Below are 22,889 nucleotides of genomic sequence, written 5' to 3' on the forward strand. Positions count from 1 at the left end.
CTGCCGATGAATCAGGCGACGCCAAGAGTCCGTGAAGAGTTCTCTTGCTTGCTATGATACGATCAATGAATAACAAGTGTCTAAGAGCTGATCGGTCTCCCTGTGATCTCTACTCGGCCGAGGCATTTCATCGTGTTACAAGTTTATCGTTGTAAAATTCTTTTTCTCATTGAAATTTCATGGACGTCCCCCAAGTTTATGAACGTTGTTTCCTTGTTTTGTTGTTCTAAGAAGCATTTTTTCGGCGCTGCACTCAACAAAACTATGGGTTGAAGTGTTATTCTATCGCTTCGGATCAAAATCTTTAGCATCGATCGATATTGCTGAGAATTCACCGTGAAACAGAAATCTATAACCCAAGAAAGAGTGACTTGCATGCATGCCTCGCCGTTCAATCTCATGCGTGCATCTTGAAACTCAACTTACTATATCAAACAACAATCAAATGGTTCGAATACTTTGAACCCACTAAGGGTCCATGTGGTCGGTCAGCCATTGGTGCTAGGCTCGCAAGGAATTATCCACTATGAGTGTATCTGTACGGTTTTACCATTTCAAAACTCATGAGTTCTAAAAAATACCAATGAGGGTAAGGGAGATCCGATAGACTTATGAGCCCTTAGTTCTCATGCTTCTCAATCAATGTTAGACTAAATGGCCTTATTAATACTCATGTGGTTTGAGTTCACTTATCACTTAATTCTAATTATCTCTTTCAACTTCATCCATATAATTTCTTTTTCTTTTTCTTATTCTACTTCTCTTAACCACTAAGTCATCTTTCATCGTTGGTCAACTAAGGCATCTTTCATCGTCCGTGGTGGCATAAAATGATAAAAAAATAGATAATTAAATGAAACAATCAAATAGGAGATAAGAAATAATTTTTTACATTTGTTAGGTTGATTTAATATTTTTAGGGTTTAAGATGTCGGGTTACACACCTAAAAGATGATATTCTAGGTATTTTTGTAATAGCCTCATCTTTTGGGTCTCAAGCCTTTCTCAACTAGAAGATAGTTAAGGGATTATATTTTAAAAAATATATTTTATTATTTTTAAGATGATAGTACGAAGTAAGGAGTTATGAATAAAAGAAAAATACCAATACTAAATTCCTTTATTTATGCATATTTCAAAGCATCGAAAATGTGGCTATTAAGCTTTGATGTATAAGAAGACTATTATATGAGCATAGGAGTTGATATCGTATTCACATACATAATGTTTATTGTCCTATTTACGAGAATAAGATGGGACAGTAGTGGTCGATGATTTTCGAAAATGATTATCAGATAATGATAGGAAATGGAAGTCAGATCCAATTTATGTTGCAATGCTTCAACTTGCAAAAAGTTGGAGCTAAAATGAACATTATTTGCTGGCTTTGTTTTCTTGCAAGTCACATACGCTCGATTTAAGCATATGCAACGCACATCGAGGTTTCTCTCATCACATTAGTTTCCTCACCATTTGTACACGCAAATGTCCAAATTAGATACACTTATTTTTTCCCTTATACTTATATATATATATATATATATATATATATATATATATATTGGGAATGATGCCTCGACCAACCCAGTCAAAGCGCTATTAGGCGGTCAAAAATGAGGGGAAACGGTTCGATAGCTTTGCTTAAGGGGAAACGAGGTCCGATTAACCATGGTTAAGAGGGCACCAGAGCTGTTAACTATAGTTAGCCTGGGAACAGAAGGGTAGCCGATTAGGGTTTGGTGGAGCAGAGAAGACAACGAAGAGTACCTCTGTCTCTTGCCTCCGCTATCATTCGTGGATTCAATGTTGGCTTGGTGACTCGATCGAAGATGGAGACCCAATGGATCGCCGAGCTACCGCACGCGGCCACGGACAAGCGCCCGCGGAAGAGGCCCAGGCTCGCGTGGGATGTGCCCCCTCCGATTCCCCCTTCCATGGTCCTCGCCCCTTCCTTCCTACCTGATTTCGTTGTTTGATTTGTCTCCTGGGCACCGATTTATGTTTTTTAACTTTTCGCTGAATCTTTCCGTTGGTATTGCGGATCTCGATCATAAACTCAGGGATTTGATGATGGATCCCGCAAAAAAGGAAACGTATTTTATGCGAATTTATGTTGGACACCGGTGAAATCGTTGGTTTTGACTCTGATCCATGCCAATGTCACTGATTTTTTTGTATGATTCTGGATCTACGAGGCCATATTTAATTGATATCATTTTTTTTGAAATATTTTTATGAATTTTTACTAAGAGAACTTCGTAGCGGGGTGATAGATGGTAGGCCAACTATTGGTTTTTGCTTACGACTTCAATACCTGTGAAATTCTTTTGCACTTAAAGATGCATTTTTTTGTCCTTTTTCATTATTTTTAGGGTTCGTACCTACTTGGTTAAATGCAAACATTTATTATCCTTGAAAGAAGGATAAAATTGAGGATTTTACATGTGCAGTTCTCAGAATAACCGAACTTGGAAAAGAATCCTTGAAAGTTTGAACAAATTGCGTATTGTAGGTTCCTCTGACGCTATACTGTGGGATGGAAGCTGCACAAATGGCTACTATGAACCAGCACTTGCAATCATTCTACTACGGTGGAGTACCTCGATATTGTTCTCCTCCTTGGAGGGGTGACGACAAAGATGGTCATTATATTTTTGGCATCGGCGAGAATCTAACACCAAGATGTAATCGTCCGTAACTTCTGTATATTAACTGCATAAACAGCTGCATCATGTTTCACGTACGTGCTAGTGTTTTAATGTATGTATTCAAGTGCAAACTAAAATGCGCTTTTTATGTGTTGTTGGATGCTTCTTTTGTGCTCATTGGAAGCTTTTTAGTTCGTGTTGGGGATTGTATCTCCCTTTCAAAGCACTTTCTGACATCTTTTCAATTACCTATTTTTCCCGAACTATTTTTTGCTTTCAGTTTCCTTGGCAGGCTTAAAAGTTTTCCTTTTTTCTCTTTCGCATAATTTTGCATGATGGTCAATATTCAGATTTAACCCTTTTAAACCTCACAAAATGCTCTTGTCGTCGCTTTCTAAGGTTATGTTGCATGGCGTTTACATATTTGGAATAGGCAACAGCGATCTTATCTCCTCCTTGGTCATTTTGTCTCTTGGATCATTTTGTGTCCTTTCCATCAAGTTAAGCATTTTGTATTCTCTGCTACTAACACTTCTTCTCTGTTCATCTATGCAGATAGGATACTGAACAAAATGGGTGAAGGTGAGTTCTTTGTTTTAAATCTTGCATGCCTTAGTTAATGCACAAGAAGGATATTTGTTCCATTTTCTATGCATATTGATCTCTTTGATTTCTTGAATGTCTACTTGATCCTAAGAGCTTAAGCTTATGAGTACAAATGGTGTTTCACCATGAAAAAGGAGTGTGGATCTTTTTTTTGTTTTAAACTGAGTTTTGTCCCTAGATAGTCGTTTATGCATCACATGCTGCAGGAACATTTGGACAAGTCCTGGAATGCTGGGACCTGGAAAATAAAGAACCTGTGGCTATCAAAATTGTGCGTTCTCTCCAGAAATATCGTGAGGCTGCAATGATCGAGATTGATGTACTTCAAAGGCTTGCAAAAGCTGACAGAAGTGGCACTCGGTAGGTCAACCATGTTTCAATTTATTAGTTTATTTCTTGAAACATAGGACTTTAAGAAGGATACAAATCAGGGATATGTATAAGTGGTTCTGCTTATGCAGTTGTGTGCAAATACGGAATTGGTTCGACTATCGCAACCATATATGTATAGTAAGTACATTTGCATCAGTGACTAAACTTTCTGAGTAGCCCAAATATTTATTTTCCAAGCATCTATGTGATCTCAACAGGTCTTTGAGAAACTTGGACCAAGCTTATATGACTTTCTTCGGAGAAACAGCTACCGCTCTTTCCCCATTGACTTAGTCCGCGAACTTGCCGGGCAGCTTCTGGAGTCTGTTGCATGTACTTTTTCGGCCCTTCTGTATATGCAATTTCAGTATCAAGCGTTAGGAGACAATTATGGTTGATCAATCATTTTTCAAGCTATGTTGTCATCTGGAGGATAGAGGGTCTTAGTTTCTTCTATAGAACATCTGGATTACTTGACATGTAGATTTAGCAGCTCTGTAAGAAGCTTCTTCCCCTTGTTCTTGTGGTGCAGTTATGCATGACTTGCGGTTAATTCATACTGATCTGAAGCCAGAGAATATTCTTCTCGTCTCCTCTGAATATATAAAGGTTCCTGATCACAAGGTACTGTACTCGGTCATAAATTGGACATACTTGCATTTCCTCCTGCATCCCAGTAGGCACTATCCATGAACATTTATCTTGTGGGAACAATGCTGCTGCTCATTCTTTTCCTTCAATGACAAACTTATTTGTCTTGATTTAAATTTTTTAATATTTTTCCAGTCTGATTTGGTCCTCTATATTGTTGGTAACACAGTTTCTATCACGATCAGCCAAGGATGGTTCACTTTTCAAGAATCTGCCAAAATCTAGTGCTATCAAGTTAATTGACTTTGGAAGCACGACATTTGAACACCAGGACCACAGTTACGTAGTTTCAACAAGGCATTATCGTGCACCTGAGGTTATTCTTGGTAAAAAGTTAAACTTTCTGCCCAAGAGTGTATTACATCTGTCAGATACTTGCCTATGCTTTTGTCTTTTTATTTTTAATGAATAAGCTACTAAATGTTGACTTTACTATCTTATTTTGTAGGACTTGGGTGGAACTATCCCTGTGATATGTGGAGTGTGGGTTGTATTCTTGTTGAGCTTTGCTCGGTGAGTTCATTCTCACTGATCATCTGATTGTTCTGTGTCTTTCCTCTTTAGTCAATTTCATGTGTCTTTTTGAATGCTTCTGTAATGATTGGCAGTGGAATCTTGAAGTGTGATTTGTAACCATTTGCTTCATATGCTCAAATTTTCTGTTAACGACTCATTTATCTTGGCATTTTGTTGGATAGTTATTCTATTTGCAAACTTGGGCTAATGGGTTGCGCACTTGGTCAGTTTCACAATGATATTAGCTAGAATTCCCAGATCGGATTTCTTTGAGGTCAATGCACATGAATTTGTATCTCAACTCTGGCTGCTCGACTTGTAACATTAAGGGTATCTCTTGAATCGCATCCTCTCATTTGGGCAAGTATGAAAATTTGGCTTGTAACAAACTTGCATGAACTAATTGTTGGAATTAATATCAAGGCATCTAAATTATTGTGTAAATAGCGTATGTTAGATCTTGCCTTGTCATCTGCATCTTACTCTGTATTCAACAAGTATTATTGGACAGGATGGAAGCGTTTGAGTGCCAGTATTATAGTTTTGAGTTCAATAACAACCGACATGTCTGTGTATGATTAGTTTAGTGGGGGGTTATTGTTTCTCTCCTCCCTTCCCTGTATGTTCCTAGGAGTTACTGGTCATCTCTTGTACTCTCATTTGCATTTGCAGTAAATCGTTGTGGTTGCACGTAAGAAGAGAAAGGCAAGGACAACATGGTATAGGAGCAGGAATGGTCAGGTTACGTTGAGATGTGATAGATGGTAAGGACACATAAGGATGATCTGAACCTGAACCCACTAATCAGTAATTCAAATTTTCTTGACCAGGATGCGATCTATATAGTTTGTTGGTTGGGTCTGATTGACAGGTAATGGCATGTTCTACATTGTTTATAGGCAAAAAATTGGCTCAGATCAGATTGAACTGGTTGAACCAAGCCATCAAGGCATGAACCCTACCCGACCGAGTCAAGGTCTCCTGCCTTGAACCAACACTGCAAAACAAAGGGGCTATCTTAAATGGGTTGGGTCTGGGTCAGTTTGGGTTCACCCAACAGTTCCTGGACAAGCCTTGATCTGTCAAGGCTTCCTAGCCTTTAGGCAGTTGGCTGGACATCACAACAGCACAAAGAGGCATTACATCACCACTGGAAAGATACGTGATGGAGGTAACTCCAGGTGATGCAATTTATTATGATTCCAAGTGTAATATTTGGCTGAATTCTTTTTGAGTAAACATTCAGGTGAAAGGTAACCATGCCAAAATTTTTGCGGTCCTTGATTTTGAGAGTTGATCTGAATGGTGAGAAAACCAGTTTGATTTACTGCTTGTACATGTTCTGTATTGTCCGCTCCCCCTCTTATTTTCCTTTTTTTCCGTGAAGTTTGATGATATTGAAACTGCATGTATTTCTCTTATGCCAATTTATCAATGTCAATTTCTACTTTTGAAGGATCAATATGTAGGAATATAACAGTAAATATGATACCTGTCTAAGTTCATGTTTCAAGATGGATTAGCTAAAACATGATATTGTTTAATTCCATAAAATCAGGGTGAGGCACTCTTTCAAACTCATGAAAATTTGGAGCATTTAGCTATGATGGAAAAGGTGTTAGGACCACTTCCACAGCACATGATTGTTAGAGCTAAGTAAGTCCAACATTTCTTCTTTTTTTAATGATATTGTAATTACTCAAATTTGGATGTTCCAGATTCGAGTTCAAATAATTTGACAGCTTATTATACTTGTTTCCTTGAGTGTCCATAATAGCCAGCGTGCGGAGAAATATTTCAGGCAAGGTCGAGGATTGCGATTAGACTGGCCCGAAGGGGCAACCTCAAGGGAAAGCATCAGAGCAGTTTGGAGATTGCCTCGCCTTCAGGTAGGTTGGCGTTTGACCTTTTGTTTCTGTTTGACAAAAAAAGGTACCTTTCCCATGATATTATGTAACTAAGGGATAAAAATCACCCCTGCTATTAACTTCAAAATTTTGTTGCAGAATCTGGTTATGCAACATGTTGATCACTCTGCTGGTGATTTAATTGATCTTCTGCAAGGGCTTCTCCATTATGATCCGGCTCAGCGTCTAAAAGCCCGAGAAGCCCTTAGACACCCGTTTTTCACCAGAGATCTGAGAAGATGTGGTTACTCTTTGAACTAAGGGCTTTACTCTTCTTTCTTAAGTCAAGTTTGTAAGGGAATTGTAAAAAATCTCAGGTATTGCTACAGAAATTATAATTGAATCTTCTAACCTCATGATGGATGGGAAGTTTTTTGTATAGAGAACAGTTCTGTAACAATGACTTCATCAGGCTTGAATAATGCTACTCATTATCTTCATGTCTGTACTATTGCTATGTGAATGGCAGGAATGTATTGCTCATTCCACCCAAACATTTGGCAGCCTGACTGACACCAATATAGGGTTTTTCTTCTCTTGCAGAGTTTCAGATGAACAGGCAGCAAATTCTGTGTACACAATTTAGGGCACATATCAGACGGAAGTTTGGATGCAAGTTCTAAAACATGGTCATGGCTTCGTGTTTTGTTTGTTGGGTTTAACTTTAGCTCAGTGTTCGTAGCATCCCTCCATTGGATCAACCAACCATTGGCTCAAGGTAGGTGAAATACACTGGTTTCAAGCACAACTATGTTGTGACCTGGAGGCCCAAGTAATCATTCTATTCTTTTTGGAGGAGTCATCTTATCATAATTGTGTTTTTTCTTTCGGTAGCAGGTATTGAACGATCCACTCATTCTTCTTTTGGGGCCACCGTATGTATTCTCATCTTTAATATGTCAATTAAGAGTCAATTTGATTTGTTTTGTTTTGGGATTGGAATGTTATTTCTACAAAGAACTTGTTTTCATTCTCGTCTAACATTTAGTGCTTGAAGGTATTAATTAGAATTTGCTTTTGGTATATTGTTTGCTACTTCTGCGAAATTTCTAATAAGCATTGTTAAATCATTTAGCTTGTCATACTATACTAATGATACTAAGCTGAGGTGTAAGACTATTTACTTGGTGTGATAGTAGTCTTCTATCAACATTTTTTTCCAAATATAATTTGATTTCAATCACAATATTCATTGCTTAGTAATTCTTTAGTCTTACTCTTAAATAGTTAATATTATTTTTCACCTTAAGTTTGTACCAATTAGACTGTCTTCCTCCAATGATATACATGTGATGCATTGGATAATTTGCCGGCCTTATGGAAGCATATATTGTGTTCTCCTGAAACTGAATGAAACAAAATTTTGCTGTTTAGTGCACGGTAAGTTGCCTTGTTCTGTTATTATCTATTGCAGATTCTATATAATAGAAGGCTCAACATTTAAACAAATTTATTTTGATATCAGATTCAAGATTCTCTTTATTTTCCGTCATCATGAATGACGAGTTTTGCTGGCCTGATAGTAGGGCAAATGCCGCTGGCTTTTCTTTTAGATACTTCTTCCTAACTCATCTTGGTTGCGAGTGGTATGGTGATGGATTGCATAGTTCTGATGTTCCTTTTCAGCAAGAGCATGAAGGAACTAAAGAGGATTAAATTTGTGTTTTAGACTTTACAATGACTAATGCTGATTGAGATTTTATGTTCACCTGCATTTACACACGTCTATTTGTTTTTTCTTCCTATAAGAGAAGGGTCTTGTGGAGGCATACTGGATGCAAAAGGTAAACCTCGCTAGTTGAAGTTCTTTGTCAAACAATTATAGATTTTGCAAGTTGTGTTTTTTTTGGCTCTTTTTTTTTTCTTCTCGGTTGAACAAAAATGGTGTGATTGTGTTACACTTATCGTCGAGGAGGTTATTTCTTCAGTAAGAAAACTGATACTAAGATAAAGATATTTCCTCTTCGAAAAATCCTTTGTTTCCTTTTTTTCCTGAATCGTAAATTAATTTTATTCTCTCCTTTGCCTATCCGACTCAGTGTCCATAACCATAAGAAGCCTGATGATGACAAATTCGAACTTGTCATGAATTTGGATACAGATCCTGTGGCTACACTGGATACTGGTCGAGTTTTATAAACTGATATGAAGTTGTTTGATACTAAATTCTGCATTGTCTCCTCACAGGTCAGCCAAAGATTAGCCAAGACAACAACTGGGGCTTTGTATGAGTTCATAACAGGCTCAGTATAACTGGTCAAAGGAACCTGATACAGAGAAAGTTGAACCAACAAAGGATGTAACTTACAAGCTTCAAGGCAAGGGTGAGTTTTCTTGGGCCATGATTTCTCTTCCGTAGAATGTGACTCGCTGGAATTATTGACATGTCCAGAAATACTTGTGTAAGTATGATACCTCATAGATTTATGTTTGCGGCCTTCGACTGTTGACATCCCAATAAGTGTCTCAATGTGTGTTTGATTGTTCTGCTCGTGTAAGTTTTCTCCATTTAGAGATGACGATATGCACTGGAATCGATGCATTATACTTATTATAACTCTTCTTTTGGGATTTTGTCTGCATCATTTAAGTCCTATAACATGCAATAAATAGTCTACGTGGCCAAGTTACTTGTGCTTTGTGCGCTTCAGATTCGCTAAGTGGCACCGTTTATATATATATTTATACATCAATAGAAAAAAAAATTATTGGATTATTCCCTTCTATAATGGATATCGACAAGACTCGATGAAGCACTTCAAACGTGACATTGATGCAAAATTTGATATTTTATTTGGTAAAGAACACCCAAATCTCCTTATAATGTTCTTATTTTTTTTGGAGAAAAAAGATGAAGTTTCAATAAATTAAGCTAAACAGTATAATATCCTTTACAGACATATATGATTGTGACAGTATAAATGTGATTTGATCAGTTAGTTAGACATATATATATATATATACATACATATATATATACATATACATATATATATATATATACATATACATATATATATATATATGTATATATATATATACATATACAAATATGTATATATATACATATACATATATATATATATATATATAGAGTGTCATGAGCTTGGTGGTGAATCTATGTTTGGAAAAAACCAAGTTTGTAAAGGGATTTTGCCATTTTACTCGTCTAATCAGTTTCTTTTGTATTGCTTTATTATTATTATTCATCTATGAGTCATATATTTTGATATTTATTATTTGTTTTTTCAGTAGCGTGGTGGTTTTTTGTTATTTTTATAATTGATGAATGATCAGAGTTTGTGATAAAAAAATTCACCACCGTCCGATGTATTATCTTCCCCCATCAAAGATCAAATCCTGACCATCCAGGGGTTACTATCATGACGAGCGAGTGCGTATGTGTAGAAGCGACCCCAAATATGTAAATGTGTCGATCTGATATCTCTTTTAATTGCTTCGCAGCCGCCTCTGCTGTGGTGTGAGTGTTGAATGAATGCTCGCTTTCGCTCTATTCTGGGGTGCGCTCGATCTCCTAGGGTTTCGGGTGACGGCTGCGGAGGAGGCGGATGGCGGATGCTGCGACGGTGACCATGCGGCGCGGTCTGGACGAGGAGGGAACAGAGCTCCTCCTGGTTGAATCCGGCGAGCGAGAGCGGGACCGGGAGCGGTCGTGGCGGCTCAACTTCGATGGCTTGCGGCTGTCGGAGCGGCGCGAAGAGCCTCCGCCTCGCCGCCTCCACGATTGCCTTGGCGCCTTAGGTTCCTTCTTCCCCTTTTTTTTATCCCCTTATAATACACTTGGGTTTGATGGGCTCTTTTTATTACATATATATACATATGTTAATATAGCGTTTATCTTATTGTCTTCTGTTTTCCGCCATTGCCTTTGTTTAGAACGGCTGCCTACCGTATCATCAAATTGTATTTTTTGTTTGTGCCTTTCTTTCTGTGTGGGAAAAGTAGAGTTTTTGATAGGATCGACTTCTGTTGAGTTATTTGGAAGATCAGATGAACAACTCCTCCTTGGTTCAAGGTATATTTACTTGAAACCTTGATCTGATCAAAGTCGATGAATCTAGACGTCGTAGCCGATTCTTGTTTCTGCCCAGAGGATTCGAAAGCTAAAGACTGAATCCGGATTCATCCTCCTACAAGTCCTTGATGGCGACGTACCCACTCTGAGTGTTGATTTAGGACTCCTTGAATTGCTGGATAAGAACAGATTGAGGATCGTGGTCATCCTTGCAAGATAATGTTAATTGATGGTATAAAAAGGAGGAAAAAATGCTATATCAACTGTCCAAAATTGGATGTATTTATAGTCATCTCATCGAGGACTACTAAAAGACTTCGTTTGTTTGGAATGCCTTCTGTTCTAGACTATCGATTCAGAAGTATGTTACTAAAATTGCAAGAAGAAAAGCTGATGCCACAATTTCTGTCAATAACCATAAAAAGAGCAACCGTGTTGAAGAGCTAAAGAGCTAATTTCCATTTGTCTTTTATATGATCTATTGAGATGGCATACGTTCTTGGAAATTAGTTTTGGAGGCTGTACATTGAATAAATGAAGCTTGCCATTTTTCATTAAAAAGAATGACATGATGGTTGTAGGCACTGGAGATGTCGTGGCAGAATATTACCAGCAGCAGGTGGAAATGCTCGAAGGCTTCAATGAAATGGATGCCTTGACAGAACGTGGTTTTCTCCCAGGAATGTCAAAGGTATGAGTTTGTTAGTTTTTCTTTGTCTTAAAGAGGACAAGTACTTCCTAGAGCAACTATAAGTTACATATGTGTTATCGTTGATTGACATTATCATGTTAAATACAGGAAGAGCGTGAAAGGGTTGCAAAGAGTGAGAAGATAGCCATCCGATTATCAAATGTTGCCAACATGGTTCTCTTTGCTGCAAAAGTTTATGCTTCAATCAGAAGTGGCTCGTTGGCAATCATCGCATCTACACTGGATTCTCTGCTTGATCTTTTATCGGGGTTTATACTATGGTTTACTGCATTCAAAATGCAATCAAGAAATCCCTACCAATACCCTATTGGGAAAAGACGCATGCAGCCGTTGGTAAGTATTTTTTCCATGCTATTATTTTCCAATTACTCAAGTCAATCAAATGCAGGATTTACGACAGTTGATCGACAGTTTATTTACATCCTTTTCCCCCCAATTATTATGAAAATTTTTCTTGTGATACCTATGCTACGAGCAACAAACTGCAACGTGGGTAATGTCACTTTTGCATTTGTTTGGCCATTTTACTATTGTTGTTGGCACGGTGATTGATGTATTTCTTGCTAAATTGAAATTGTTGTTGTGTAGTATGTTCCTTGTGCATTCCATTATTGGAACTATGTTGTCATGTTTTTCATCTCTAACTGCTGAGTATGCTTTTACCTTGGTAAGTAATACAGTTTCTTTGTGTGGTGAATGACATGATATAAATGCTGCTGTTGCTTTAGCCATGCATTAGCAAAAGCTGCTGCATTTTATGTGGGCTGTACAGGAAGATCGAGTTATTAGGGATATCTATTGGAGCTCTTGCACACTTTTCATATGTGCAAAGGGCTTTGTGTTTATTGCATGGCAAATAATCATCTCGCTGAAGAAAGGCTCTGAGAAGCCTTTGTTTGATGTGAATTTTGTTGTAGAAAGTAGCCACTGTATTGCTTTGCTGGTAGCAAACTCATCCTTTTTCTCCTCTTTATCAATTTTTATATTGAGTTACTGTTTGATCATGGTAATAGTTAACAAACTCTTCTCTTTTTCCTGAAAACAACCTCTTGGGATTGGCTTTATTTTCCGTTCCCTTCTATAGATTGAGGAATGGTGATCAAAGCTTTGCAAACAAAACAGTTTTAAGTAGTACTAGACCGGGTATCTTGTGTGCATTTAGTCTACAACATTGGTACTAGTAAAAGTTCATTTTTTCCTTAAACCTAAAGCTTTTATTTTTTTGGCACTTTAGCCTTGTCCTTCTTGTTAGAGGTATGCCTTCTTAATCTGTTCTTAGTTGCACTCAAAAGATTTTATAATTTGCAGGGCATTCTTGTTTTTGCATCCGTTATGGCAACACTGGGTCTACAGATGATCTTAGAGTCAGTGCGCTCTCTACTATCTGTTGTAAGTGGCAGCACCTCTTAACTTTCTAGGACCATGTTGACCATCAACTTCTTTGACAATAAGATTAGTTTTGACAACCCTCGGTCAGATTATAGAAAAAATTTATACTTTTGCCATGCCTTATCTTAGTGCAGGAGAGATGTTTGCTCTCATAGAAACTTGAAACCTATCCTGTGTAATTAATATTTATCATAGTCAGTTGCCTTAGAAGTGCTGGTTGCTGAAGTCAGCATTACAGCCTCATACTGTTGATGTGATAAAATGCAGGAGAAAGAGTTCAGCTTGACCAAGCAGCAAGAAGCTTGGGTGGTTGACATTATGCTATCAGTAACACTGGTGAAGCTTGGTCTTGTTGTTTACTGTCGTTCGTTCACTAATGAAATAGTCAAGGCTTATGCACAGGATCACTTTTTTGATGTCGTTACAAATGTCATTGGCCTTGCGGCTGCACTACTTGCCAACTATATCGCAAATTGGATAGATCCTATTGGAGCCATAATTGTAAGTAGGAGTGGCATCATCCTCTTTTTTACATGCTAATTACTTTTATGTGCTTTTCAATAATTATTCTGTTATCATGTCATACACTTCCAAATTCTTTAATGGATGTCCTGAACTTGGTTCTACCTTCCTTGAGATGTTATGAACATTCTTGTAGGTCGAACCCCTTATTAGGTAACATACAGTTCCAGGAAATATTCATGTAAGCTTGATGCTTTATTGGATAATAGATCTCACGACAATTTTGAAGATCTCCGATCAAGGATTGGACATCAATTGGAATGAGTTGATAGATGGCTCATTGGACAGATACACACTAACAAATCCCCGTAAACTTATGGGAGCTGTCCTTCTCATCTGGTTTTTGAAAATGTGGTTTTAATTTGCATGTCTTTGCTGTATATATTGAGAAATGGTCGGTGTAAAAAGGTAAATTCATTTACTTAACGAGTCAGTTCTTTATATTCTTCCATATTTGTGAGTTGGGTAATTGCTGATGTTATGTCTAATGTTTCAGCTGGCAATATATACCATCCGAACGTGGTCAGTGACTGTGCTTGAGAACGTGAACTCCTTGGTCGGCCTCTCTGCAGCGCCAGAATACCTACAGAAGATCACGTACCTCTGCTGGAACCATGACAAGGCCATAAGGCACATCGATACGGTTCGGGCATACACATTTGGCTCCCACTACTTTGTGGAGGTGGACATCGTGTTGCCATCAGAGATGCCCCTAAGAGAAGCACACGACATCGGGGAAGCCCTGCAAGAGAAGCTAGAGCAGTTGCCAGAGATAGAGTGAGCCTTTGTACACCTCGACTACGAATTCATGCACAAGCCTGAGCATGCTCAAGCCCACGACATGTAGCGACATGTAGCAGTGTGTCCGGTGGTAAGAGAGAAGCATTGTTGTTGAGCTTTATGAGGCATTTGCTATGGCATCATGGTCGGTTGCTGAAATCTCAGACTTCTGTGATGGCATATGTTTGGTCTGTATAATTTAAACAGTGGATAGGAGTCGCAGTTGAGCATTGTAATCAATGATTTCTTTTAGCAGGATTTTTTTTTTTCTGTGACGAAAGAAGCAACACCCTTTGCGTAATTTGCATCTATGACTCGTCATCCCCTGATGTCTCTCGAGAAAGCGATGTTTGCCTCAAAACCATGGCTTTCATCACCTGTTGAAAGCAATCCAAATGCAATTAATTGCACATAAACTATGAAAAGGCATGCAAATGAGACATGATAATTCCGAAGATGCACGAGAGCGATAATACCACACGAGCAATAATAAATAAATAATACCTCACGAGCAATAATAAATAGCCTGTGATGTCCCCGTCTTCCCACTTGGAAGGTTGACGAAGACGATACAAGAGGAACATCAAATTCATCTTAGAAAACAGGGCTCTTTTTGGTTGTTCCCATCATCTATCCTATCCAGTTGGAGAAGTCACGTTCCAAGTGCCGAAAGCAAGAAGTCAAATCATACAAACCAGCTAGCACAACACCATAATTTGCCTGAGCTTTTTATGTCCACTGGTACCACAGTTTCGACATATCCACAATTCACAGAACAAACAAAAAATTGCCATGTAGGCAACAAATCTGCAAAAGTCCCCTCTCAACGACAAGCTTAGGATTATAAAATCATCATACAATAATTTTCAAAAGAAAGGGCACCATATAATACCATACCCCAAAGTAAAATGAAGAAAAACCACCACAAACCAAGCCACAGGCGTTGAACTGGTGTCCACCTTAAGACCAAACTAGAAAGAGAACCAAAAGCTACAAGTAAATGGGGTCTAGAGTGTGCCGAAAGGTGGAAAATCCAGGTGAACCAGGTGCAGATACTGATGGTGCCTTTGCTCACTACCATCATGTATGCGACAAAAAGGGCTTTTGTTAGCCCAAACTCAAAGCAGGCAGGCATCCCACAAGCAAAGCTTACGACCTTAAGCAAACCTACCAACCCAAGGAAAAGCCATGACTAGGACCTAAAGTCTGCCTACAGAACAGGCAAGTAGTAAAAGCACGCAAGCTCAGAAGCATTTCCGGTGGACAATTGCTGGGCCAGACTCCTCATACTCTCCCTTTGAAATCCACATCTGCAATTTTGAAGTGCGTCAAAAACATGCGTCGCAAATACAACTGTTAAAATCTAATAGCAGTGGATCAGAATTTGGATGTACCTGTTGGAAAGTGCTAAGAGAGGCAAGGATGGATCCTCCGATCCAGACACTATATTTACGTTCAGGTGGGGCAACCACCTTAATCTTCATGCTGCTTGGGGCAAGAGCAGTAATCTCCTTGCTCATACGATCGCCAATACCAGGGAACATCGTTGATCCACCACTGAGCACAATGTTCCCATACAAATCTTTCCTGATATCGACATCACATTTCATAATGGAGTTATATGTGGTCTCATGGATTCCAGCAGCTTCCATGCCAATCAATGATGGCTGGAAGAGGACCTCTGGGCACCTAAATCTCTCAGCACCAATAGTAATGACCTGCCCATCTGGGAGTTCATAGCTCTTCTCCACAGAAGAGCTAGTCTTGGCAGTCTCCAGCTCCTGTTCATAATCGAGAGCAACATATGCAAGCTTCTCCTTTATGTCCCTCACAATTTCCCGTTCTGCAGTTGTGGTGAATGAATAACCTCTCTCGGTAAGGATCTTCATGAGGGCATCTGTGAGATCACGACCAGCAAGATCCAAACGGAGAATGGCATGAGGTAGTGCATATCCTTCATAAATCGGAACAGTATGACTGACGCCATCACCAGAGTCGAGCACAATACCTGTCAAATGATAGCCCAATCAAATGGATGAAAATTTTTTTAGCTTCTCCCTACTCAAACAGACAGATTGATACAAACCAGTGGTACGGCCACTAGCATAGAGGGAAAGGACTGCCTGAATTGCAACATACATTGCAGGCACATTAAAAGTTTCAAACATGATTTGGGTCATTTTCTCTCTATTTGCCTTGGGATTCAGAGGAGCTTCAGTCAGAAGTATCGGATGCTCTTCAGGAGCTACACGGAGCTCATTATAGAAGGTATGATGCCAAATCTTTTCCATGTCATCCCAGTTGCTGACAATTCCATGCTCGATTGGATACTTCAACGTGAGGATACCTCATTTGGACTGGGCCTCATCACCAACATAAGCATCTTTTTGGCCCATCCCAACCATAACACCAGTGTGGCGAGGTCTGCCAACAATACTGGGAAACACTGCTCTGGGTGCATCATCACCAGCAAATCCGGCCTGTTTGGCAAAGACAAAAGAAGAATGAATCAATTTGGAGATTGTGCCCAGAATTGATGCACAAAAGCACACTTCAAAGAATGAGAATGGCTATGCCAAACTGACTAACCTTGACCATGCCAGTTCCATTGTCACAAACAAGAGGTTGGATATCCTCATCGGCCATTTTCTATAAATCTGAACAAGTAATACGGGTGAAGATATCAGCAATACTACCAGCTACATAAATTTTAGCCCATGCACTGACCGTCGACTTAAAAATGTATTTATAAAGGACAAATGAACCAAAGAGAGGAAACTCTCCATTTACACATAATTTTTTTTTGATTATGTGGGTTGTGCCACTGGTAATCAGTACATGTATAATAATGATAAATAGCACTAGCAAGGAATTATACACAAAAATAAAATTAAGAAGTAGAAATGATTTAAATCATCAATGCTGTTGAAAACATTTTGTCTATAACCATGTATCTATATAATATATCTAAAAGTAAGAATGATTAAAAACTTCATATGCAGTAATTAAGCACAAAAACACAGATAGGTTAAATTAACCTGCTAGTTCTATCCCATCATCCATAAAGAAGAGGGATCTAATGTTGGTTCTCCAACAAAACATGAAGCAATCTTACAAGAAGAGCAGCCAGTTTATGCTTTGCCCCCCCCCCCCCTTCCTTTACAGAGGCTTGACCATATACACAAAACCATGATGAGAAGACATGATCGAAACTCTATATTTAAATCTGGCATGTATCTACATTTAATTGATATTTGATTAGCGAGAAAAAGAATTTATAATGTATAATTACAAATTAGTAAATATGAAATAAAATGACCAAACCTTTTTTACTCGGTTCGCAAAAGAGTGTCTTAATCCAACATCGGAAATAAACATAACACTGTCCTTAGTTGCTTCGCTATTTTGGCTGGTTATTAAGGATAAAAGAAGAAAGAAAAGGCAGAACAAGAAACCAGTTCACATTTCCGACTAAACTAGCGATGAAGTTCCTCCTCCAGCATAAAAAGACGCAATAAAGAGGTCAGATCCAACAATAAGTAAACAAAAGCTGATATTGAACACATTTCTTTGCATAAACACACGAAACGTGTTTGAAAGAAACCACAAACAGAGGAGCGAAAACCAACTCCAAAAATATACATGAATCATAGCGTGCAGTATCTAGATCTGATCACTCTCCAGGTCCAGCTCAAAAGTAATTCAAAAATCTGTCTTTTTCAAAGAAAGACAGCAGTAGACAAGTTAGATCGACTGGCAAGCACCGATCGGGGTCGACATCACCAGATTCAGACCAGCAAACCGCAAACCCTCGATTTTGGTCAACAAAAGGCCAGGCGAAGAGACAAGAAAAGCACCAAACAACCGATCGAAGAAAGAAACAGATCTACGAGATCGGGATTTAACCTTCGTGGACGAAGGAGCCCGAGGCGATCGGAGGAGAAAGAGTCAGGGGAGACGCCAAAGACCCGAAGAAATGGCAAAGAAACAAGGGGGGTATGTCTCGCATCTATGTTAATTGAATCTCGGCCGGCCCAGAGACAATTGGGCTTAGTTTGGGCCATATTGGCCCAACCTCCTGTCGAAAGCACTGCTCTAATCCTATATATATATATATATGAAAGACCCTGCAATCTTTCCAATTTGCACAATAAGTAGAATAACAATAATTTATTTTATCCTTGGATTATGCATGGTGCTCTTTGTTAGGGTGGAGTGAGGACGACGACAATACTTTGGCATTCCATCACAAAAGAATATGATCATGATAGAGTCTGAAATTAACAAGCCTGAAGAGGACACACAGCGCAATATGCCTCGTGACTTACCTTTTCCAGATTCCAACATCTTTTCCGCCATTCCTCTCTTGAACAGATGATAAGTAGACGAGATCGAGTTAAACTGCACATTCACACGGTCACAAGAAACACACAGCAAATTGGTAGAGACAGACCACAAAATTTAACGTTCAGAAGTCAACAAAAATTGTCCCCTACATTGACAACGGTCCACCAAAGCTTTTCTTGGTTATGGAAATAATTACTAGCACAGTTCTGCTGCGCTACTAAATGCTGTGATCAGTCTTGCGACTCCCTACCTATGGGAGAAGCATGGCGATCATCATCTCCATCGTCCTTGGGACTAGGGTTCCTCCCATTTGGCTCAGGACTCCGATATCTATCACCCACCGGCGAGTTTTCACGTTCCTGGCTCATTGTGCTCCTGCTGTTCTCCCTCACGGGGCTCCTGTTGTAGTCTGATCCATTGTGCTCAACATCCCTACGCTCCTCAGGCGAGGGGCTCCGAGACCCACGCGGGCTCTTGCTACCGTCAGGTGAAAGGCTGTGCTTCCTCCCCTTGGATGGAGGTGGGCTCCTTGACCTCGGGCTCCTGTCGTATCCAGGGCTTCTGGACCTTCTGTCCCCGCGTTCTCTGTTTCGTCCATCTCTTCTTGGAGCAGGAGACCTTGATCGGCTGGTGAGGAAAACATTAAGGTTATAGACACCTTTACAACTGCATGATTACTGAAGTTAAAAAGACCCTTGTCCTTCACAACACATTTTTTCCTAGGTACTATATGGTCAAATATTGCATGGTTGACACCACTCAAGTCGCTAACAATAATTCTATACCTCGATAATGTACAAATTAGTGAACCAAAAATAAGATTAAACAGAAACCGAAAAACAGCTACATCCAACTCGTGTGTGTATGGTGGGATGGCAATGTGATGATTTCTGTACGAGTTGTCAACGGTTACGGAAATATTAACAGTAAAACAACCAAAAAGCAAAACAAGTATCAAGCCAAAAAAAAAACTGTAAAAGATAGTTGCGTTGCCTTCAGAAGACCTCTCCAGTAAATGAAAACATTTCATTTACACCAAGGCCATAATATACCATCATTTACCCACAGAGTCGCATCACAAAATTACATACCAATTTAGCTCTCTGAAAATGCATTTCTACATACATGTATGTAGAGTTATAGATGCAACAAACTAAAATTTTAAAAAAATCTAAACGGATGTTAATATGTTTGCTTACCTATAACTACGGCTTCTGCTGTAGCTTCGGCTCCTACCACGGCGAGGGGATGGAGATCGTGAATAACTTCTCCCAGGCCTGCATAAAACACCAGTATGATCTCCAAATGAGCTATACCCAGAATGCTGGAGAAGCCATTGCCCAAGAAATAATTACCAAAACGGAAAAAATCGAAGGAAATCCTACTTGAGATTTTTAGGACTGTTATGGCAGTTTCTTTCTATATGGCCTCTTTCTCCACAGCGATAACACTTGTTCTTCCAATCACCAGCTTTGCAGTCTCGAGCCCAATGGCCATCTATGCCACAGTTAAAGCACCTGCCAGAACCAGGTGGAGGGCCTCTTCCAGGATACTCACGTGAACCACCAGAACCACGTGGAACCTAAAGGAATACAAAGTTCAAGTAGGAAGGAACAAGAAATAAACAAGTAAATTAATGTGTCGACTTTGTAGTTAAATCACATACCCCCTTTGCAAATTCCACTATAATACGGCTTCCATCAAATTCTCGCCCATTCAAGCTGTATCTAGCATCATCTGCATCTCGGGGGTCGCTAAATTCCTGAAAATGTTAGGCAAACCGAATATATGGAACAGGGAGACCAAGCCAGATGTAAGAAAGATATCAAAAACAAAAATATAATGACTGCTCACTGGCATCCCAAAACAACAAGGAAAGAAAGAATAGAGATTGCATAAAGAGTAGAAGTTGACATACAACGAAAGCATAGTCATGTTTCATGTCCACATCTCGTACTCTGCGGAAATGGTTGCCAGAAAGAATAAGGCCATCAGAACTCAAGTAGCAGACCATATGATAATTCGCACCTCAGAAGAATAAAACACCACTTTGTCACACGCAATAAGACTACAAAAGAATCGCCAAACTCTCATTAAGTTTGCAAGACTAGCCACCAATTCCACTGAGGGCACCCTCTCACCACAGACCTCCCGGCTGGGCAAAAACCCAACAACCTTCAACAAGATCATTCAAGTTAAAACACACTCACTTTGACTTAACCTTCTCACAACATAATTATATATAAGAATAAACGGCAAAAAACTCAGAACAACATACTGGCTCTGGAAAGTATGGCACCTCCAACACCTTGGCAATTTACCACGACTATGAGACTTCTTGCAAAAGCCAAATGTAAAAGAAGAAAGAATATGGAATAGCTACCATCACAATAAAGCCAGATGGTCAGCATCCTATATCTAGTAAAATAGTGCAAGTAAATTATAGCTTGGAAACAAAGACAGCATCGAACCATGAATGCCACAGTGCGTTAAAGAACTAACCATAAAAACACAAAGAATTATATAAATCGCAAGCCAGTAAAACTGCCTTATTTTACACACAACAAAAATCATACAACAGAGATTTAAAAAAAAAAGTTTGATCCTACAAAACTACAGGAATTATTCTCATCACTAGAATCAGATCCTGACGAAAAGAACAAAGCAGATGTGATAGCGACTATGGTACCTGCCATATCTGCTGAAAAGGTCTTCAAGATCACGTGAACGAGTACGAGAAGATAGGTGACCAACATATAGGCGTGTGCCGCCGTACCGATCGTCATAGCGAGGCATTCTTGGTGCTGTAAGTCTTCTGCAAGTACCAGAAAAGCTACAGCAGCATTTGCACAATCAGGTGATTGAATAGGCACCAATAAAATAAAAAAGAGAACCAAAATTAGCAATAACTTGTTTAATTTGTCTTATATGAAACAAGACAGATGAAGGTGTAACCATGCACAAGAATTTCATGGCGCTGACTCAACTATATCATTTTAAAGGTCAATCTAAAAGTACATTGTTTTATCTTTTCTCTAATCACAATGCATGAGCCGTACAAAAATTTTTACGAACAACAAAAAATAAAAGGGAGTTAAACTGGTGGGTTCAGATGGTCTGCACCTCAGAATAGCTACATAAAAAATTATACTTAGCTTATGTACATCTGAAGTAATTTGACTTACATTGTACAAATGCATGAAAGAAAAAAATATTTCATAAACCTCCTCTCCATTGTAATGCACATTTATCATGTCTCACTTGTACATGTATATAGATAAGTCATATAATCAAGAGCAAGGACATTAATTTTCATGCAAAGAAAGATAAAGAAACTATTAAGAGAGTCATAATCTAGGGTGAATCAAGACAAATTTGAGCTATTGGTTCTATTTCTTCTTTTCTTCAAAATATGAACAAATACTAGAAGTCTAGAAAATAATAAAAATTGATGAAAGAATCATGATGTGGATATTCATATTGCTTCAGCCATGAGACAGAATAATGCAACGTTAAGAACTCTAAAAATCTGCAGTGCGCTTGCCATTAATATTAAATTGTCGAAACTTCTCATACAATTGACAAACTAGCTTTAACCTCATATTACGGCCTACTAAATTCTATCGCACAAAACATATATTTGCTGCAGAAGAAGATAGAGATCTGATGATGTTCACGCTTCAAATCAACACTCTCGCACCAAAGAAAGTGGAAAAAAAAATATGGAAGGCTAGGGTTTTGAGTGACAATTGCAGGATATTTAGAAACTTGAAAAGGTACCACCAAGTTCTTCAGAAGCAAAAGGAAAAAAAAAACCCTTTTTTAGGGATCCACACATCCCGCAACACTATAATCAAAGATCCAAAGAATCAAGAACCAATCTTTACCATGTCTCAAGGGCTATCTCTACAACGACAAGAAGACAACAGATCGACCGTAATAATCAGATCACAACGAAGCCTCAACACCCGAATACTTCGAATCAAACCCAACAACACGACCGAAACAGAGAGATCTCAGAGCGAAGTTACAACTTTAACAACACAAGATGTAAAAGAAAATTTTGTCATGCCATCAAGGGGCAGAATGGAAACAAAACAAATTAAAAGTCTTCGATCGGGAAATAAGAAGGAATCAAGCAACCTGTGAGAACTGAGGGGGGGAGGCAGAGAAGGAAACCCTAGCCGGCCGGCCGCCCGAGTCTGGATAAGAAGTCGCAAGGTCGGATCCGCAATGGAACATGTCGACGATACGAATGGATGAGTTCGTGGATGAACGGTCGAGATGGACATGACTTGGGTCAACCGTGTCATCATAACGGTGAGATGGTGTGTGTATGTCTGCCACAGGGAGCAAAAGTTATTGTGACCTGCGGGCTCGTACACTGAGTGCTCCGTATGCGG

At 39.0% G+C, this 22,889-nt stretch overlaps 3 protein-coding genes and 1 pseudogene across 8 annotated transcripts; 2 read left to right on the forward strand and 2 right to left on the reverse strand.

Annotated features, from left to right (window-relative positions):
* The first annotated feature begins 1,705 nt into the window (after nucleotides 1–1,705).
* On the forward strand, nucleotides 1,706–9,271 carry LOC103986094 (serine/threonine-protein kinase AFC1). Of its 4 annotated transcripts, none has more exons than XR_010513737.1 (13): nucleotides 1,706–1,937; nucleotides 2,513–2,684; nucleotides 3,204–3,230; nucleotides 3,461–3,614; nucleotides 3,716–3,764; nucleotides 3,845–3,959; nucleotides 4,159–4,250; nucleotides 4,447–4,603; nucleotides 4,726–4,790; nucleotides 6,352–6,449; nucleotides 6,559–6,682; nucleotides 6,800–7,017; nucleotides 7,225–9,271. XR_010513737.1 is itself a non-coding variant. In XM_009403977.3 (12 exons), the coding sequence occupies exons 1-12, from the start codon at nucleotides 1,830–1,832 to the stop codon at nucleotides 6,959–6,961; spliced, it is 1,323 nt and encodes a 440-aa protein (XP_009402252.1). In that variant the 5' UTR covers nucleotides 1,706–1,829; the 3' UTR covers nucleotides 6,962–7,140. The 4 variants fall into 4 exon arrangements, 2 of the variants coding, with proteins under 2 accessions (XP_009402252.1, XP_009402253.1); XR_010513738.1 differs by having other exon boundaries at nucleotides 7,244–9,271; XM_009403977.3 differs by lacking the exon at nucleotides 7,225–9,271 and having other exon boundaries at nucleotides 6,800–7,140.
* LOC135674843 (metal tolerance protein 5-like) lies at nucleotides 8,888–14,409 on the forward strand. Its single transcript, XM_065185076.1, has 7 exons — nucleotides 8,888–9,024; nucleotides 10,166–10,462; nucleotides 11,318–11,427; nucleotides 11,536–11,781; nucleotides 12,757–12,837; nucleotides 13,105–13,338; nucleotides 13,856–14,409. Exons 2-7 carry the CDS (start codon nucleotides 10,270–10,272, stop codon nucleotides 14,138–14,140), a joined length of 1,149 nt encoding a protein of 382 aa, XP_065041148.1. The 5' UTR covers nucleotides 8,888–9,024; nucleotides 10,166–10,269; the 3' UTR covers nucleotides 14,141–14,409.
* Nucleotides 14,410–14,947: 538 nt separating this feature from the next.
* On the reverse strand, nucleotides 14,948–18,131 carry LOC135581140 (actin-2-like; annotated as a pseudogene).
* A 446-nt stretch (nucleotides 18,132–18,577) lies between these two features.
* LOC103986090 (serine/arginine-rich splicing factor RS2Z32) lies at nucleotides 18,578–22,757 on the reverse strand. 3 transcript variants are annotated; one of them, XM_009403969.3, is made up of 7 exons: nucleotides 22,630–22,757; nucleotides 21,176–21,319; nucleotides 20,405–20,444; nucleotides 20,153–20,248; nucleotides 19,872–20,068; nucleotides 19,686–19,763; nucleotides 18,578–19,113 (listed from the first exon to the last, which is right to left on the reverse strand). In XM_009403969.3, the coding sequence occupies exons 2-7, from the start codon at nucleotides 21,280–21,282 to the stop codon at nucleotides 18,717–18,719; spliced, it is 915 nt and encodes a 304-aa protein (XP_009402244.2). In that variant the 5' UTR covers nucleotides 21,283–21,319; nucleotides 22,630–22,757; the 3' UTR covers nucleotides 18,578–18,716. The 3 variants fall into 3 exon arrangements, with proteins under 3 accessions (XP_009402244.2, XP_018682283.2, XP_065041149.1); XM_018826738.2 differs by lacking the exons at nucleotides 21,176–21,319; nucleotides 22,630–22,757 and adding exons at nucleotides 20,515–20,661; nucleotides 20,765–21,131; XM_065185077.1 differs by lacking the exons at nucleotides 21,176–21,319; nucleotides 22,630–22,757 and adding an exon at nucleotides 20,765–21,132 and having other exon boundaries at nucleotides 20,405–20,661.
* Nucleotides 22,758–22,889: the final 132 nt, after the last annotated feature.

Source organism: Musa acuminata, chromosome BXJ1-5 (genome assembly GCF_036884655.1).
Source record: "Musa acuminata AAA Group cultivar baxijiao chromosome BXJ1-5, Cavendish_Baxijiao_AAA, whole genome shotgun sequence".
In the NCBI taxonomy this organism is placed as follows: Eukaryota; Viridiplantae; Streptophyta; class Magnoliopsida; order Zingiberales; family Musaceae; genus Musa; species Musa acuminata.